This window comes from Dipodomys spectabilis, unplaced genomic scaffold, assembly GCF_019054845.1.
Source record: "Dipodomys spectabilis isolate Male_0828 unplaced genomic scaffold, ASM1905484v1 ptg000018l, whole genome shotgun sequence".
NCBI classification, from domain to species: domain Eukaryota; kingdom Metazoa; phylum Chordata; class Mammalia; order Rodentia; family Heteromyidae; genus Dipodomys; species Dipodomys spectabilis.
The window spans coordinates 1,547,507-1,564,720 of NW_024870695.1; the positions used below are offsets into that span (position 1 = coordinate 1,547,507).

Consider the following 17,214-nt stretch of genomic DNA (forward strand, 5'->3'; position numbering starts at 1 on the left):
GGCATGGGCCCATATGCACCTGTGCTGTACCTGTGTATTTGCACACTTACACATGTATAATCTATCTGTGCCTCAGTGGAGCAGTAGGCCAAGGCCTGTCTCAGGCAGCCCCAGGAGGGGCATGGGTTCTGGGCTCTAAGGTTCCTGAGGCTTCCAGTTGGGTCCCCGCCCTGTTTTCCCAGGCATACTTGTGGTATCCTTGGGCCTCCCCTGGGTTCTGGGGAGCCAGGGCTATGCAGGGCCAGTGGCCCAATGGGTCTGTGGTGCAATCTGCCGGCTGAGCCCCTTCCGGAGCTGTGGGTTCCTCTGCGTGTAAGGAAGCTGGCCTGTGTGACCCCGCTTGCTTGCTGACTTGGGCGCCTCTTAAAGAGCAGGACACACCTCCCGGCCTGCAGCCTCACCCACAGGAAGCTCCGCGCGAGGAGGGCGGTGCCACGCCTGGCACCCCGCCTGCGCCGTGGCAGAGATCGAGACACCACGGCCCACTCAGCCCACTCACCGACAGTCCTGGGGCCATCGCTGAGAGCCTGGGCCCCACGACTGCAGCCATGTTTGGCAGGAAGCGCAGCGTCTCCTTTGGGGGCTTTGGATGGTGGGTGACAGATGGATGGGCTGTGGGTAGGCTGGGGGAACTCGGAGGTGGAGTCTTGTCTAGGGCTTTGGTGGACTCCTGGGCCTCCAGGGGTGGAGGTTGTGCAGAGGGCACTTGGTGATACCTGAGTCGGGGAGAAATGGGCGGGGGGTGAGACTGTGAGCCCAGGGATCCAGAAAGAGCTGGCTGCCCATGTGCGTGTGGTTGTGAGTAGAGGGGTGAGTACAGTTGGATGTGTGTGTCTCTGTTGGTATGTTCTTGTAGATGTGAATGCTTGTCTGTGGTTACTTGTGAGTGTGTCTATGTGCAGGTGTGTGACTGTGGTGACCGGCCTGTGGCTGTGTGTATGAGGTGCCTGGCTGGGTGGATGGCCTCCCGTGGATGGTCACATATGCATTCATCTCTCCTGCCTCCTTGAATTCCCATGGCAGGGGTCCTCTGGGAAGGGGTGAGTCGTGACAGGGAGGGGCAGGCACCGCTGTGTGGGGCCTGAGCAGCCCAGTTTGCGTCTACCCTCCTGCTTGCCCTCTGTGCCAGCTTTTGCCTCTAAGCTTGTGGGTGGGACAAGGGAGATGCCCTTTCCTCTCTAGGGGGCCAGAAAGTAGTCACTGAGGTCGAAGGCTTGTCTCTGGTTACCAGCTGGTGGCAGCTTCTCCCCCAGCTGGGAAGTAGAGCCTAGTGGTTTGCATTATCGGTTTCCTTTCAGCTTCTGGTTCTGGGGCATGGTCAGGCTGGGAGAGGGTGTGTCTTGGGTGTCAGGGTGGGGAGGGAGGAGGTGGTGTGGAGGGAGGATGGGGGATCCAGGGGGAGGGGCTGGGAAGGAGTGGGCTCTGTTCCTCTGGCCAATTACTCACATGCGTATGTACACAGCTTTGCTGTCACTCACGTTGACACCTCTTGGCCCTCCATCCTCCAGCAGGAAGGGGTTAGGGCCTTTCCATGTTGGGTAGATGGCAGGGGGTGCCTGATGCTGGGCTGGAGGCTGCTGTCCTGGGTGGATGTGTGAGGCTGGGCTAGGGTTGTGCAGGGCAGAGCCTGGGTGAGAGAGAAAGGCCCATCTTTCTGTACCAGATGTGGGGCTTGCAGAGTGATGTGCACCAGACAGCTCCCTCGGCAAAGCTGAGCTAAATCTAGTGGTGCTGAAGCCGAAGGACTCCTCCAGCCCAGGGAACAGTGCTGGGCATTGAGGCTTAATGCTCCAGAGCCCCCTGAGCAAATCTGGGCCTGGGGTTTGAACCTGGCCAGGTGAAGGGAGACTGTGTGTGGCCACCTAGGATGCCTTGATGGTAAAAAAGTGTGGGGAAAGAGACCCAGTATGCCCACGAGACCCCAGTGTGTTCACCAGTGTCAACTAGGCTGGCTTCTGAGAGAGCAGGCCCCACTCCACCATCTTTACCACGGTCTTTGGGCCTTAGCCTGGCATCCATGCTCAGTGAATGTGAGCCAGGTGCTTTACACGCAACAGTGGGTTGGTCTATCTCCCCCCACTTCCCACATCGGAGGGTGTGTGGCTGTCAGCCGAGATGGGGTGTGTCACAACCGGTTGAGGTTAAGTTACAGATTCCTGGAGCTCTGGTCCCTCTAGATAGACAAGAGAATCGTGTGTGTGTGTGTGTGTGTGTGTGTGTGTGTGTGTGTGTGTGTGTCCTTTACTATTTTTATTATCTAGTATTTGTACAAAAGGTTTGCCATTCAATAAATCAGTTTATAAGTATAGTTTAGCTTGACCGATATGACCTCTTTCATCATTCTCCCTCATCCTGGGGTGGTGTTTCAAAAGCCTCACCAACTGCTAGGCTGGACAACAGGGTAGACTGGGTGAGAGAGGACAGGGTAGACCAGGAGAGGGAGGAGCTCCTGGCTTCCTGAAGGGGCTGGGCCCAGTCTCACAGCCACTGACTATCTCCCCTCCAGTCCTGTTCAAACCATAGGCCCTGCCCTCCTGGAGGCCACACCCGAGCCTGAGAGCCCTGGTGGGTCAGAAGGGTGTGTATGTGGGATGTTGGTTCTGAGACAGGGCCCCCTGTGGCCCTGAGCACCAGGGTGGTATGGTGGTCAGGTTGCCCAGACATAGCCCAGAAGGCACACAGGAGGAGGCCTCGGTCTAGCGCTGGCTCCATCTTGACTCTTAAGGAACTCCAATAGGACACTTCCTCTCTCTGGGACTCAGTGTCCCCATGTGGGCATTTCTACCTTCGTCACAGCACAGGGGTGATTGTAAGCACCAGGAGATGAAGAAAATATTAGAGGTGAGGGCTTATTTTTAGGGGTGGCAATTGAGTGGCTCTGGTTACAAATATGACTCCTAGTCAGATCTGGGGATCTGAATGAGAGAGGAGGAAGGGCTGTATTCCAGAGGAGTAGTGAGTCCCTCCAGAGGAGTAGTGAGCCCCTCAGGAAGCAGGCAAAGGACTGAAGCGGGAGTTTGATGGCTTGGATGTGTAGGATACAATTAGTTTTTTCATTGGGAGTTGAGATCAGAGATGCTGGGAACTGAGTGGTGGGAAAAGAGAGAGAGAGAGAGAGAGAGAGAGAGAGGGAGAGAGAGTCTTGTCTCTAGCTCAGTACCAGTGTGGTCCTGAGAAAGTTTAGGCATCTCTGAACTCACCCTGTGACCTGTGACCTCACCCTCTCCCTCCTCTTCTTGAAGTTGTGCTGGGGAAGCTAGCTGGGCTGAGCTTGCTAGATGGGAGCCCTGAAAGAACTTTGAGCATCCTAGAATGGTGGTAATTTTCTTTTTCTCTTGAACTTAGTGCTTAGGCTCTGTCCCTTAGCTTTCTTGCTCAACACTGGTACTCCATACTTGAGCCATGCCTCCACGTCTGGCTTTTTAGTGCTTTATTGGAGAGTCACACAGACATTTCTGCCTAGGCTGGCGCTGAACAAAGATCCTCAGATCTCAACCTCCTGAGTATCTAGGTTTACAGCTGTGAAACACTAGAGCCCAGTTTTTGTTTTTGTTTTTAGTTAAGCGTTTGAACTCAGGGTCTCATTACACTTGCTAGGCAAATGCTCTATGGCTTAAGCTACTTCCCCAATCTTTTTCTGCAATGATTAATTTGAGATAGGGTCTCACTTTTTGCCCAGGCAAAAAGTGATCTACCTGTTTTATATCTCTTTCTGTAGCTGAGATGACAAGCAGGTCCCACTACAGCCAGCTTTTGCTGTTGAGATGGGACCTTGCTAGCCTTGAACAACTATCCTCCTGAGAACTCAGCCTCCAGAGTAGCTAGGATTACAGGTATGCGCCACCTCACCCTGCTTGAATGGCGATAAGTTTAGTAGCACTGATAGTAATGATGATACTGATGGAGAATGACACTGTAGTGTCATGATTAGTAATGACGCTGGTGGCCATGACCCCTACACTGGAGGAGAGCAGTGGGAGCATTGGGCCTTTTTGTCTCTGGAGGGGGAGGGGAATCTGTCTTTCCAGCCATAAGGGCTGGCATATGTGGAGGTAAAAATAGCAGCTCTCACACGCCTCCTCTGCCAGTGTGGGTGGGCGCGGGCTGGGTGGAGGAGTGACTGTGGGAACGGCTGCAGCAAACCTGATCTTCCCTGCTCCCAGTTCCTTGCCTGCTGGAACCCACCTGCCAGTTCTTCCTGGAGCCTGCTGTTGGTTCTGTCCTGGGACTGGCAGTTCCTCCTGGGTGGGAGGTTTCCCACTGAGGATAGGCAGGGGTGGGGGTGGGGTGGGGGATGGGATGGGTGGCTTGCATCTTTCCAGAGTTGAAGGCTAAGAAGTGCTGTGTTGATGATGTCCCTGACTGGTAGCAGAGTGCCCTTTGTAGGAGAACAATAATAAAGAGTCAGCCTGGGTTGGGGGGGTGGCGGGAAAGCTCATGATTTCATCCTTCCCAATCTCAGTGTCCTAGCTACTCAGGAGGATGAGGTCTGACAATTGAGGTTTCAAGCCAGCCCAGGCAAACAAATCCAAGAGACTCTTAATGTCTATTGAACCCCACAAAAAGCTGGTAGAGTAGCAAACCTTGAGTGGAAGAAGCCATCAAACCTTAAGTGGAAGAAGCCAAGGAAGAACGCAAAGCTCTGTGTTCAAACCCCTGTATCATTCAAGAAAATAAATAAGGTGGGGAGAATGATGACTTCTCATCTGGGCTATGCATGCCCCTGCCCTCCCAGACTCAGCCTTCCTTTGCTGGGCTGGAACAAAGGAAGCTGTCCCTGGCAGGGCCTTCCCACTTTGTTGTGCTGGGCTGACCTAGGGACCCCTCTCCTGCAGACTCTTGGATGGGAGTCTTCAGCCTCTTCACTGATTGTAGCCTTTGCTTTTCTTTCGGCAGGATCGACAAGACCATGCTGGCCAGTCTGAAGGTCAAGTAAGTGCCACTTTCTGTTCTGTTGAGATTGCATGTGACAGGACACCGGAGCTGGGGAGGGGGTGTGTTGCATTTCTTCTTCTATGTTGTGAGGAACACAGTGGATGGTGAATGGTCCAGTGTTGGTCCTCTGGATTGGAGGAGGCTGAGCAGTGCTCCTGATTGCTGACTGTCTATGTAATAGAAGAACAAAGAATTGTCTCAGCAAGGCAAAATTTATTTCTATGGGAGGGTGTGCTACTGGGCAAATATCTGTCAAGCATGCACACAGAGTGGGGGGCTGCTCTACTATTTATCCCTAACACAGCAGATCCTGCCCCCTCTGCTCAGATTGGTTGAGCTCAGGTTTACAATCTCCTCAGGATTGGCTAGTTTGAATAGGGCAAGGCGTATTTATATAATGTGACCAATAAAAGACTCTGAAATAAGATTAACCATCACAAGTAATCTCAAAACACACACTCTCTGCTATTCTTCTTCTTCTTCTTCTTCTTCTTTTTTTTGTCGGTCGTGGGGCTTGAACTCTGGGCCTGGGCGCTGTCCCTCAGCTCTTCAGCTCAAGGCTAGTGCTCTACCACTTGAGCCACAGTGCCACTTCCAGCTTTTTTTTTTGCTTATGCGGTGCTGAGGAATCAAACCCAGGGCCTCATGCATTCAAGGCAAGCACTCTACCACTGAGCCACCTTCCCAGCCCAGAGATTCGTATCTTTAACTCTCAAAAAGCCAAATGTGGAGCTGTGACTCATGGTAGAGCACCAGCCTTAAGCAAAAAAGCTAAGGGGCAGCTCCTGGACCCTGAGTTTAAGCCCTAGTACCAGCATAATTTTTTCCTTTTTTTCCCCTTTAGTTGGTCATGGGGCTTGAACTCTGGGCCTGGGTGCTGTTACTGAGCAGTATTGCTCAAGGCTTGAGCTCTATTACTTGGGACCACAGCACCACTTCCAGTTTTCTAGTAGTTAATTGGTGGTAAGAATCTCTTAGACTTTCTGCCTGGGCTAACTTTGAACTGTGGTCTTTAGATCTCAGCCTCCTGTGTAGCTAGGATTACAGGGGTGAGCCACCTGTGCTTGGCACATTTTTTTTTTTTAAACACTACATCCAATCCCATCAGATGATCTTCTGGACATTTCCCATTACACAGCTGTAAACCCTCACAGAGAACACCCTTGGTATGTGGATGGGTGGATGAGATTGGCTGATCTTTGGGTCCTTGTTGCCTGCATGTGTGTCAACCAGTTCAGCCCTGAATCCCAATGAGGTTCCCATGCCAGAAGCCTCAGGGCTGGGAATTGCCTGCCTCCGTTCGCCTTGTGGTTACTGGTGTGGGGGGGAGCCCTAGGCAGAAACACATCTGTCGGGGAACGTGTCCTCCCATCTGTCCCTCACTATTTCTGCCTTCCTTCCATTCTCCTCTCTGATGCTGCACAGCATTTTGTCTACATCCTCATTTTTTTTCTCTTTTGAGACTTAAGCAAAGTTTAGGAAAGTTCCATCTACGTTCTTCTTTGCAGGCAAAGAGGACTTACAGACCACTGCTTCAACTGAGTGAATTGAAAAGGAGGAAAAAAAAAATCCTTAGTCACTAGCTCTGAAATATTCTCATTTTATGTGAATTAACTCCTGCATGAAAATCTACCTCCACTTCTTTCTTTCTTTTCCCTCTCTCCCCTCTTCTTCCCTCCCCTTTCCTCTTTTCCTCCTCTCCTTTCCCTTCTCCACTAATCTCCTTCATATCTAGTGATTTTCCTGGTCTAGGCATTGCATAATTTTATCCATGCTATTGTATGTATGTATGTATGTATGTATCCATCTCTTTTGATAGCCAAATTATATTCCATTTATAATTATACTACATTTTACTCTTCCATTCATTTTTTAATAGTTGTTTGGGTTATTTTCACTTTGGGTGATGGTTAATAATGCTGCCATGGATAATTTATGAAGAAGCTTTTGTATGGGCATACATTTTCATTTTTCTTGGGTGTATAGCTAAGAGTGGTCATATGGTAACTCTGTTTTAACCTTTTGAGGAGCTGTCAGATTGTTTCCCCAGGCAGTTACTCCATTCTGCATCACCACCAGCCATGTCTGAGAATGCAGACTTTCTATATCCTCACAACACTGATAGTTCTCTGCCCTTCTTATTTCACCATCCTCATTGGTAAGAAGTGACACCCATTCCCTGTGGTTTTCATCTGCACTTTCCTAGTGGCTATTAGTAGATGAGTGGTTGTCTAGGGCTGTGTTGGGAGAGGGGACAAGGGAGTGAAATCTAAAAGATATAGGCTTATTTTGGAGGTGATGAAAATGTTTTGGAACTAGATGGTAATGAGAGCAGGAATGGTGGCAGAACCCTGTGTATATCCTAAGAACTATTGAATTGTACACTTGAAGTGCTATATAAATTATGTCTCTCTCTTTTATTTTGTCTGAGACAAGGACTCAAACTTGGTTTTTGATGCTTTCACTCATTGGTTGGTGCTCTGCCACCTGAGCCACACCTCCAACCCCATTGGCTATCTTTTTCTTTCAAAAATTTCAAAAAAATTGTCTCAGTAAAGCTTCTAAAAATGTGAATAAATAAAAGGAGAATCGGAGCCAAGTGCCAGTGGTTTACACCTGTAATCCTAGTTACTCAGGAGGCTGAGATCTGAGGATCTTGGTTCCAAACCAGCTTGTGCAGGAAGTCTGTGAGACGCTTATCTCTAATTAATTACCAAGAAGCTGGAAATGGCATTGTGGCTTAAAGTGGTAGAGCACTAACCTTGAACATAAAAGCTCAAGGACAGTATCCTGGCTCTGAGTTCAAGTCTCAGGACTGGCACACACACAAAAAAAAAACAGGGGGTGGGAGGAGAATCTGATTGGTCCAGCCCCTGTCATCTATGCAGTCATGGTCCAATCCAATTAGCCTGAGGGATAGTCCTATGAATAAAACATGGTACACCCTTCTCTCTATGTGAGAAGGGTTAGTTCTCAGAGTAAGGATTGGTTGTAGGCTGGGCAGATACCATAAGAGGTTGTGTCTAGCTGTCCCCACTACCTTTGGGTCTAAAAGGCAGTTAGTTCTCTCACCTCCCTCTCCTCACCTCCCTCTCTCCACCACTGACATAGGCACATCTGAAACTCTGACTAGAGATAGTGGTAGGATGTGGCTCTCTTACTGGCAGCTTGCCTGGGCAGATCACCTGGGTAGTTCAATGCCCAGCATGGGTCTCCCCCAGGCACTAAGGTACTTCCTTCCTCTAGCCTCTGCTGCCCCAGGTACCTTCCCTCCTGTAGCCCGTTGAGTTCTCTGCTGATAGCAGGTACTCCTGGGCTGTGGCCTCTGTCATCTGGTTGCTTTGGCTATGACCTGGGGAGCACTTGTGTCCTTGACATAAACCTAGTCAGCCGTGTGAAGTCCTGGAAGTGCCCCTGAGGGCCACAGCTCTGAAGCTGGGTTCTAGCCCTGCTTTGTGCTAAGATTCATCCATTGCCTTCCTGCCACCTTGTAGAGAAAGGGACTTCAGCCCTGTGCATTTGAAACATAGAAAAATAGAGGCCAGGAAACGTGGTCAAGGCCATCAGCAAGGAGGTCATGGAGCTGGGATTCGAATTTGGGTTCTGAGTTTTACTCTGTCCAGCATGGAGCTGTGGAGTTCTCAGCGCCTACTTCTCACCCTGCTTTCCTCCCTCTCTGCCTGTCCCTGGCCTCCGAATGCACTTCTGCCTCAGCAGTGGCTGCCTAGGGCCCAGAGGGCCCAGGTTGGAGGACTGCGTGCCTGAATGAGGGGGACCTGAGGCAAGGCCTTAACTTCAGAGGAGGTCCAAGATATGGAGCCACATAGGAACATGGGAGAGGGTGTGCTGACTGCCATGTGGGGGAAGGAGGCTTGAGCCATGGTTTGGCATACCCCAGGTAAACAAATGAGCCAATCGTTAACCTCCCTGGGCCTTGGTTTTCCCATCTGTAAAATGGAAGGAGGGGGCTGGGTTAATGACTTACCTGCTCTTTAGTTTCAACATGCTGCTATATGTCATCTTTCAGGATGGCAGGGGATGGTGGGAGATGGCAGGGGATGGTTGGTTCTCGCTGCTGAGACATGCACGATCCAATGACGGGGAGCAGGAGCTCTGCCTCCTCAGCTCTGGCTCCCTAAGGTCTAACACAGCAGGGCTGGCACACAGCAGGTTCCGTCTGGCATTTGCTGAATGACTCAGTCACAGCCCATCATGTACATGTGGATGGATGGAAAGCAAAGGGCAGAGGCCATTGGAGAGAAGGGGAAGGGGTGGAGAGAGGCAGAGGCAGGCAGAAGAGAGGCAGAGACAGGTGTGTGTGTGTGTGTGTGTGTGTGTGTGTGGCAGGGTCCGAATGTAGAGCTTTCCCTTTTTTCAGGCTGTTCTGGAGATCATCTGGGGACAAGGGCCCTGACAGTAGTAACCGAGTCACTGAGATTCCCACAGAGATGAGCCTGGCCCAGCCAGCCCAGCTTCCCCCCTCCACATTCTGAGGCACAGTGCAGAGGGTGAGGAACTGAGCTGGAGGCCTCAGGCACTTTCCTCTGCTCCCTACCCTCCCTCAGAGACCCCTGCTTCTGTGTGTGTGTGTGTGTGTGTGTGTGTGTTCCTGCCAGGCTGATGCCTTGTTCTAGCCAGGGACTGGCCACGGGAACCAAAAGAGCTTGGAGATGGTTAGATCAGTCTGTTTCCATTGCTTGGGACACAACATGGTACATGTGTGGGACGGGAGTGGGAAGAGGAATTTACTAATCTGGGTTTTTAGACTTTAGGCTCTAAGTCCAGGAGTTCCAGGTCAGGTCCAGCCACTTGCTCCATATGCCAAATAAGAGAGATATGAAGGACAGAGAAAAGAGATGTGTTTCATGGCAGCCATGGGAAGACGCCATCTTCAGGGGGTACAGACATTGGCTTCAGACTAAATGGGGAGATTTGAGGGCAGAGAAAGAGAAAGTTGTGCATAGTTTGAGCATGTCACAGGTCACAGGTGTGTGGCCTGGTTGATCAGTAGCTCCATCTTTGTCTCAGGAGGCCTGGCAGGTGGTCTGGAGCTTTTGTCTGTCTTCTTCAAGATGATAAGAAGCTGGCCTTGTCTATCTGAGGGGCTGGTTGTCTTCTATAACCACATGCTTTTTGGGAATCCTGCTTCTCTTGGTACCCCAAGGTAATTGTTAAGGCACTGCAGGAAGAGGTGGGTCCAAGAGCACAGATGCAAAGGATGGGCCGGGGCCCAGCTTTCAGTTAATTCATAGGCACAGCAAAAGCAGCTTTAAAGTTTTGCCTCTTCCACAACTTTTTAAATTGGTGGGTACCAGTTTTGGTCCCTAGCGTGTGTGATAGGAAGACCATGTCCAGGCCTTAGGCGTATATAAGGGAGGAGTCAGCCTTCAGGTACTAATGACAAGATATTCTAGAACTTTCTTGTGGCCGACTTCTCTCTTATATACCTAAGGCCTCTGCTGAGTTTCCTGGGGTCATCAAGGGCAAGGGAAGCTAGATTTTTTTTGGGGGGGGGGACAGTGGGAAAGTGGGAAGAAGCTTGAGTCTGTTCAACTAACGTTCATGGGGTACTTACATTCCAAGTCCGGGGGTGGAGGGAGGTGAGGACAGAAGTCAAGAAGACAATGTCTGCCTCCACAGGGAGACAGACACACAGACAGTTGTGGGGTATGACAAGTGCCCAGATGCCCAGCCTTCCTGCAGACCTGGGGCTGCCTGCCAGATGAGCCAGGTGAAGAAGGCTGGGCTGTGTTGGGGCCTGGCTGGACTGTGGGAGGGCCGGCGGTGGCGGCGGTGGTGCTGTGGAGGGATTTTGGGCATGGATGTGAATGGGCAGCCTGGGAGAATTGGCGGATACTGTGATTCAGGTGGGATGATGAGGCTGGGGACCGTGGACAGATGGACTGAGTGGACAAGTGGTTCTAGTCATGGGGGGCAGGGTCTATGTGGGGGAGGTGGAAGGCTCCCCTCCTTCCACGCTGCACTCTGTGTCTGTCTTGGATATGACTTGGAAGGGGACAGAGGATCAGAGTGGAGTCCGGAGGACTTGAAAGAGCCAGTGCATGGCAGGGCAGGGACGTGGCTGGCAGTGTCCTGCTCAGTCTGCAGACACAGCGGGGGTGGCCTGGCTCCAGCCCCCATTCTGCAGTGCCTGAGGGGAGCCCCCCCCCTCCAGGGAACCTCCCTTTGTAGCCCTGCTCCAGGCAACATGGGGGGATGGGCGGGAGAGCACAGCAGGGGAGCACGGCTGTTGTTGGACCCTGGGTCACTGGTTCCTTCAAAAGCCTGAGAATAGGTGTGTGTGTGTGTGTGTGTGTGTGTGTGTGTGTGTGTGTAGGCGTGTGTGCGCTCACCCATGCAGGTGGACATGAGCCTCCAGGGCCCATGTGGGGGCCTGTGTGGTGCCTTTTTTGGCTTTAGCAAGTTCCTATGGTAACCACGAACATGTCTGTTTTGGGATCTGGAGTCTGGGGCGTGAGTGACTCTGTTCAGGGAGAAGCAAGGCAGGCGGGTGCAGAGCTGGCAGTCGGGCTGTGGCCTGATTTCATTGCCAGGCATTGGGGACGCAACCTGCAGGGGCCATTTCCTAGGCGACAAGGTCTACAAAATCTTAGGGACCTATTTGTTCCCGATCTTCCAGCCTAGCTGGCGGCCACCATGCCCAGGAAGCTCTGGTGAGTCTGTGTTCTGGTTTCTGGGTGGACAGATGGCTCTCTGGGCCTTGGCCATGGCTGGTGGGTGTCTGATGTGGATGGCTGGCAGCCCTGGCTGGTAGGTCAGGGGATGGAGGGCTGGGGGCTCTTCTGAAATGACTGTGGACTGGCTGCCAGGAGGTGCCCTACTTGTTCCTAGAGTCCTGTGAGGGTATCTTCACCTGGTTGGTGAAGCCAGGGTGCAGGACAGAAGTGCGCATGTACAGCCCATGGCCTCAAAGCCCAGGGGGCTCCCTCACTGTCAATTCCCAAGATCCCTACAGACCCTCACACCAGGCCCCTGGCCATGCACTTGGGCCCCCCCCCCCCCCCACAGGTCTTCCAGACCCAGGCCTGGACAAGAGGCTTCCGGATCTATTGTAGAGGATGAGGCAGTGAGACAATGCCTGGTGCCCAGGTGCTGGGTTTGGCCTGGCCTGGGGAAGTAATTTCCCTCTGGGCTTTCAAGAAAGGCCTGCATTCAGTATAGGGTTGGAGGCTGGGAGCTAGGGTCCCTTCTTCTCCTTCCTCTTGCTGGTGGGAGAACAGGGATGGGGTTGCTTCTGGCTGTTGCTGGGCCAATCCTTCCTCCAGGAGCTGTCTCCTCTGTCTCATAGGGAGCCTGGTGGTGGTGGTGGGGGAAGCTGTGTGGCAGGAGTTGCTGGGTCTAGCTATGTGTCTGTGGTCCTAGTGAAGGCCAAGGGTAGCATACACTTTGTCTGCACTGTCTAGGCCTCACTGGAAGGCAGAGTCCAGAGCTTAATCCCTAAGAGCTTTGGGAGAAGGAAAGGAAAAGGGGACCTTCAGGAGAGACCCCCACCTCAGACCTCTGAAGTCTAGCAGTCTCAGGGCTTGAAACAAACAAGTCATATGTGAATTTCCCAAACTTGGGCTTGGTTACCTCTAGTGATGGGGATCTCATTACCTTTGTAAGGGCGCCTCGTCTATGGAAACACAGCTCCAAGGAGACCATTATTTTCTTCTGAAACCTCTGAAACTGCATCTTATCTCTTAGCCTCCTCCAAAACCCCACTCCTAAACAAGGTAAATCCCAGTTTCCCCTGAGAGCCCTTCAGATATTGAAAGGCAGATCCTGTGGCCCCAAGTCTTCTCCTTTCCTCTGGCTGACCAACTCTGCACCCATCACTTTATGAGGTTCTCAGTGCTTGGGCTGAGCTTTGTTGGAAAGATTCAGATTTTCCAGATAGCCTGTGACAGCCCCACAGATAGAGGATAGACAGCTGAAGGTCATAGGCCTCAACTTCCTTAGTTAGAGGTCAGTGAACTGAGCCCCCATCCAGATATTCTTAACTGACAGCACAGTAGGAAGGTGGAGGATGCGGAGCGGTTCCATTTCCGGTTCCCGAGATGTCTGCTCGCTATGTGCCAGCCAGCCATTGCACCTTCCCTGCTTCTCCATCCACAACTCCATTTTCGCCTCTCTGCCTTAGGACCTCACCTCCTCTTTCTGAAGACAGACTCCCCAAAGGAGTCCAGCTATGAAGAGGGGATCTGGGGACACTGGCAAACATATGTCTTGACTGAGACTCAGCAGCCTGGCTGGGCCAGGGATGTTTCACCAGTGTGAAGCATTGACTGGCCTCTGGCTTTTTCTGGTTAGTTGGAGATAGAGTCTCATGGACTTTTCTGCCTAGAATGGTATGATCCTCAGATCTCCGCCTCCCAAGTAGCTAGGATTATAGGTGTGATTATAAGCTGGGATTATAGCCACTAGCCTGCCTACCTCCCTCCTTCCCTCCCTTTCTCCTTCCTTCCTTCCTTCCTTCCCAGAGCCTTGCACTTGCCAGTCAGGTCTTCAGCTACTTGAGTCACATCCTCAACCCCTTTTAGCTTAATTTTTTTTTGGATAAGATTTCTCAATTTTAGCCGGGCGCTGGTGGCTCACACCTGTACTCCTAGCTACTCAGGAGGCTGAGATCTGAGGATCGCGGTTCAAAGCCAGCCTGGGCAAGAGAGACCACGAGACTCCTATCTCCAATAAAACCACCAGAAAACCAGAAGTGGCGCTGTAGCGCAAGTGGTAGAGTGCTGGCCTTGAGCTGAAGAGCTGAGGGACAGCGCCCAGGCCCAGAGTTCAAGCCCCATGACCGACCAAAAAAAAAAAGATTTCTCATTTTTGCTTCAGTTGGCCTCAGATTACTATCCTTCTTTCTGCCTTTGGACCAGCTGGGATTATAGGTGTGAGCCACTGAACAGCTCCTGATTTCTCATGTTCCAAGAAAAGCTGGAGATCTGGAGTTTTAGGCAAACACTTGACAACAAACTCAGGAAGGAACAAAAACAGCTGTGTGTCACCTGTCCAGCTCATCCCATGGGGTCACGGTGGGCCACCTCTTCCCTGGACAGACATCTCCCTTAGGCCTTGGCTTCTGTTTCTCTGTGGCTGACTCTCCTTCCCCACTCTAGCCCCTTCAACCTCAGCCTGGTCATTTCCGGCTCTGTTCTCAGACAGCTCTTGTTCCCAGGCTGTGGTCCCTCTCAATTAACCTTTTCTCTTTCAGATCCAGTTCTTCCTCTGAGTCATGGGGGGCCTGCTTCTCCTGCCTTCTGCTTCAGCCCATTATCTCCCTCCCAGACAGTGACAAAGGCTCTCTAATTAACCTCCTCTTTCCGTCTCTGCCAGCTCTGACTAATTTCTCATTCCCAAAGCCGGCTCTACTCTGCTCTTCTGTGAGCACCGAGGAGCCAGATCCATGGTGACCTCATTAGTGCTGCTTTGCCAGGTTGCTGGTGTGGGAGACAGCCCCTACCCGCCAGTGGGGAGCCTGGCTGTGACATTGTGTGCACCCCCAGAGACTTCTCTTTAATATGAGCATATGAAGTCTTAGGAGCCACAGCCTGTTGGCTGATTCTTGCTCTTTCCCCCAAGGCAGTGTTCCCCCCAAAGTTTTCTGAACTTTAGTATCTGATGTTCAGCCAGATGTAATGGTATACACTTTAATGTCGTCCTTAGAGGCCCAGACAAGGAGGATAGAGCATTTGAGGCCAGACTGGACTACATACACAGAAAGACTGTCTCCATGATCAACCAACCAGCCCAGCACTAGTAGCTTAAGACTGCAATTCTACATAGTTGGGAGGCTGAGATCCAGTGGCTCATGGTTCCAACCCAGTCCAGCCAGAAAAGTCCTTGAGACACCACTTTGAGAGAGGGAAGCTGGGAGTGGTGGCTCATGCCTATAATTTTAGTTATTCAGAAAGCTGAGATCTGAGGATCTTGGTTCAAAGCTATCCCGAGTGCCAGGAAAGTCTGTGAGACTCTTTTTTTTTTGGGGGGTCAGTCATGGGGCTTGAACTCTGTGCCTGGGTGCTGTCCTTGTGCTCTTCAGCTCAAGGCGAGCTGAAGTGACACTTCTTGAGCTTGAGCCACAGTGCCACTTCTGGTTTTCTAGTGGTTTATTGGAGATAAGAGTCTCTCGGACTTTCCTGCCTGGGCTGGCTTTGAATGGTGATCCTCAGATCTCAGCCTCCTGAGTAGCTGGGATTACAGGTGTGAGCCACTGGTGCCCGGCTTCTGTGAGACTCTTACCTCTAATTAATCAACAAATGCCACAAGTAGTGCTGTGGTTGAAGTAGTAGAGAGCTCAAAAAAAAAAAAAAAAACTCAGGGACAAGGCTCAGGCCCTGAATTCAAGCCCCATGGTGTACTGGCACAATAAAAAGAAAAGAGAGATCACAGGATAGAGCTCAGACATCAAGTGAGACCCTACCTCAAAAACAAGTAGCACAAAGGAGGGCTAGAGAGCTCTGTGGTAGAGCTCCTTCCTAGAAAGCACAAAGCCCTGAGTTCAAGTAGACAACATTTGGTGGCATCCCAAGCTTCCACCCACTTGTTATGATAATGAAAAAAAATGCCTCCAGATTTTCTATTGCTGAGCTTCTGGGGTGACAGAATAGAATCTTTCACAGCATTCCTGTACTTGGGCAGAAAGAAAAGGGCCTCCCCCCCGCCAGTCTCATCCAGGTGGTTAGTTTGTGGACTTTGGGATCAGGCAGCCTCTGCTGAAACCCTGACTCCACCAGCTGAGTGACTTGAGGCAGGTAACTTCACCTCTCTGTACCCCAGCCAGTTTCTGGGTTTGTTTGGTTTTCTTGTAATTAGGGTCTCCTCTTGAATCCAAGTGCCAGCTCAACATGGACCTACAAGAAATACTTTTACTTCTCCTTCTCACGTGAGTGTCTGATTTTAGACACCACCTGACCAACCTTCCAGGGTCAACTTAGACTCTGTACTATCAGCCCTTCCTAGGGTAGAAGTGTAGGAGAGGCTGGAGCAGGGACAAGTTCAGGGATCAAGATTGGCTCTGCTTACACTGTGAGGGTCAGGTGACTCCTGTCTGAGCTGTCTCCCCTGGAGGTCTGAGCCTTTCAGGTGCCCTGGTTCCCTTGGGGGGAGGGGCTGTCTATTTCCCAGGGGAGGTGGCTGTCCCCTCCCTGTCTCTGGCTGGGCTGTGAATCTGCCCGTGACCACAGTGTTACCCCGCCGCCCATGCCCAGCTCATTCTGAGAGGGTGGAGTGGGCGGAAATCGGTTCCTGGCACACCACAAAGCCACATAACTGACTACTGACTTCTGGGGCCCCGCCCTGCAGGGAAGTGGGGGTGATAGCCATCGTGCTTTTCTTGCTTTGTCACTAGCTGACACGAATTGTTGATTGAGGAGCCATGGGCTCAGGAGGGACAGCCCCTGATTCTACCCAGCTGTGACCCTAGCAGCTGGCTGCACCAATTTGCTGCCCATCCCGGTAGCTGAGCAGACCCATTGCCACGAGACTGGGTTCAGGTGCAGCCTCCAGGGCCCTGTGGCAGGGATTCTGCTTTGTCACACCTGGGTGGGGCTCGGGAAACCTAGGCAATCATCAGGGTCCCAGATGCTTGTGAGGCAGCTGCTTGGGAATGGTCCATTTAAAGGCCTCTTAGCCTGGTATGTTGGTGCATGCCTGTAATCCCAGTATTCAGGAGGCAGAGGTGGGAGGATTGAGAGTTTGAGGACAGCTTGTGCTACATAACAAGATCCTATACCAAAGGGTGTGGGAAGGGGAGAAGGAGGGCGATGGTGGCTCATGCCTGTAATCCTAGCTTCTCAGGAGGCTGAGATCTGAGGATTGTGGTTTGAAGCCACTCTGAGCAGGAAAGTCTGTTGTTGGTTGTGGGGCTTGAACTCTGGGCCAGGGCACTGTCCCCCAACTCTTCAGCTCAAGGTTAGTGCTCTACTACTTGAGCCAGAGCACCACTTCTGGTTTTGTGAGTGGTTTATTGGAGATAATCGTCTCACGGACTTTCCTGCCCGGGCTGGCTTTGAACAGCGACCCTCAAATCTCAGCCTCCTGAGTAGCTAGGATTATAGGTGGCCGGCTCTGTGAGGCTCTCATCTCCAATTAACCACCAGAAAACCAAAAGTAGCATTGAGGCTCCAAGTGGTAGAGGGCTATCCTTGAGTGAAAAAGCTCAGGGACAGTGCCCAGGCCCTGAGTTCAAGCCCCATGACTGATAAAAAAAAGTCCCCCCCAAACAAAACCAAAACCAAAAAAAAAACCCCTCTCTCCCTAAGATGCTGATTTAGTGGT

General features: G+C 51.7%; 1 protein-coding gene across 1 annotated transcript in view; it reads left to right on the top strand.

The window, feature by feature from the left end:
- Positions 1 to 489: 489 nt before the first annotated feature.
- The window catches only part of Rap1gap2 (RAP1 GTPase activating protein 2), a 174,024-nt gene continuing 157,299 nt past the window's right edge, over positions 490 to 17,214 (top strand). The window contains exons 1-2 of the mRNA XM_042673926.1: positions 490 to 592; positions 4,897 to 4,932. Of these exons, the coding sequence (XP_042529860.1) occupies positions 549 to 592; positions 4,897 to 4,932 (80 nt within the window). The 5' untranslated portion in view covers positions 490 to 548. The remainder of the gene's footprint in view (positions 593 to 4,896; positions 4,933 to 17,214) is intronic.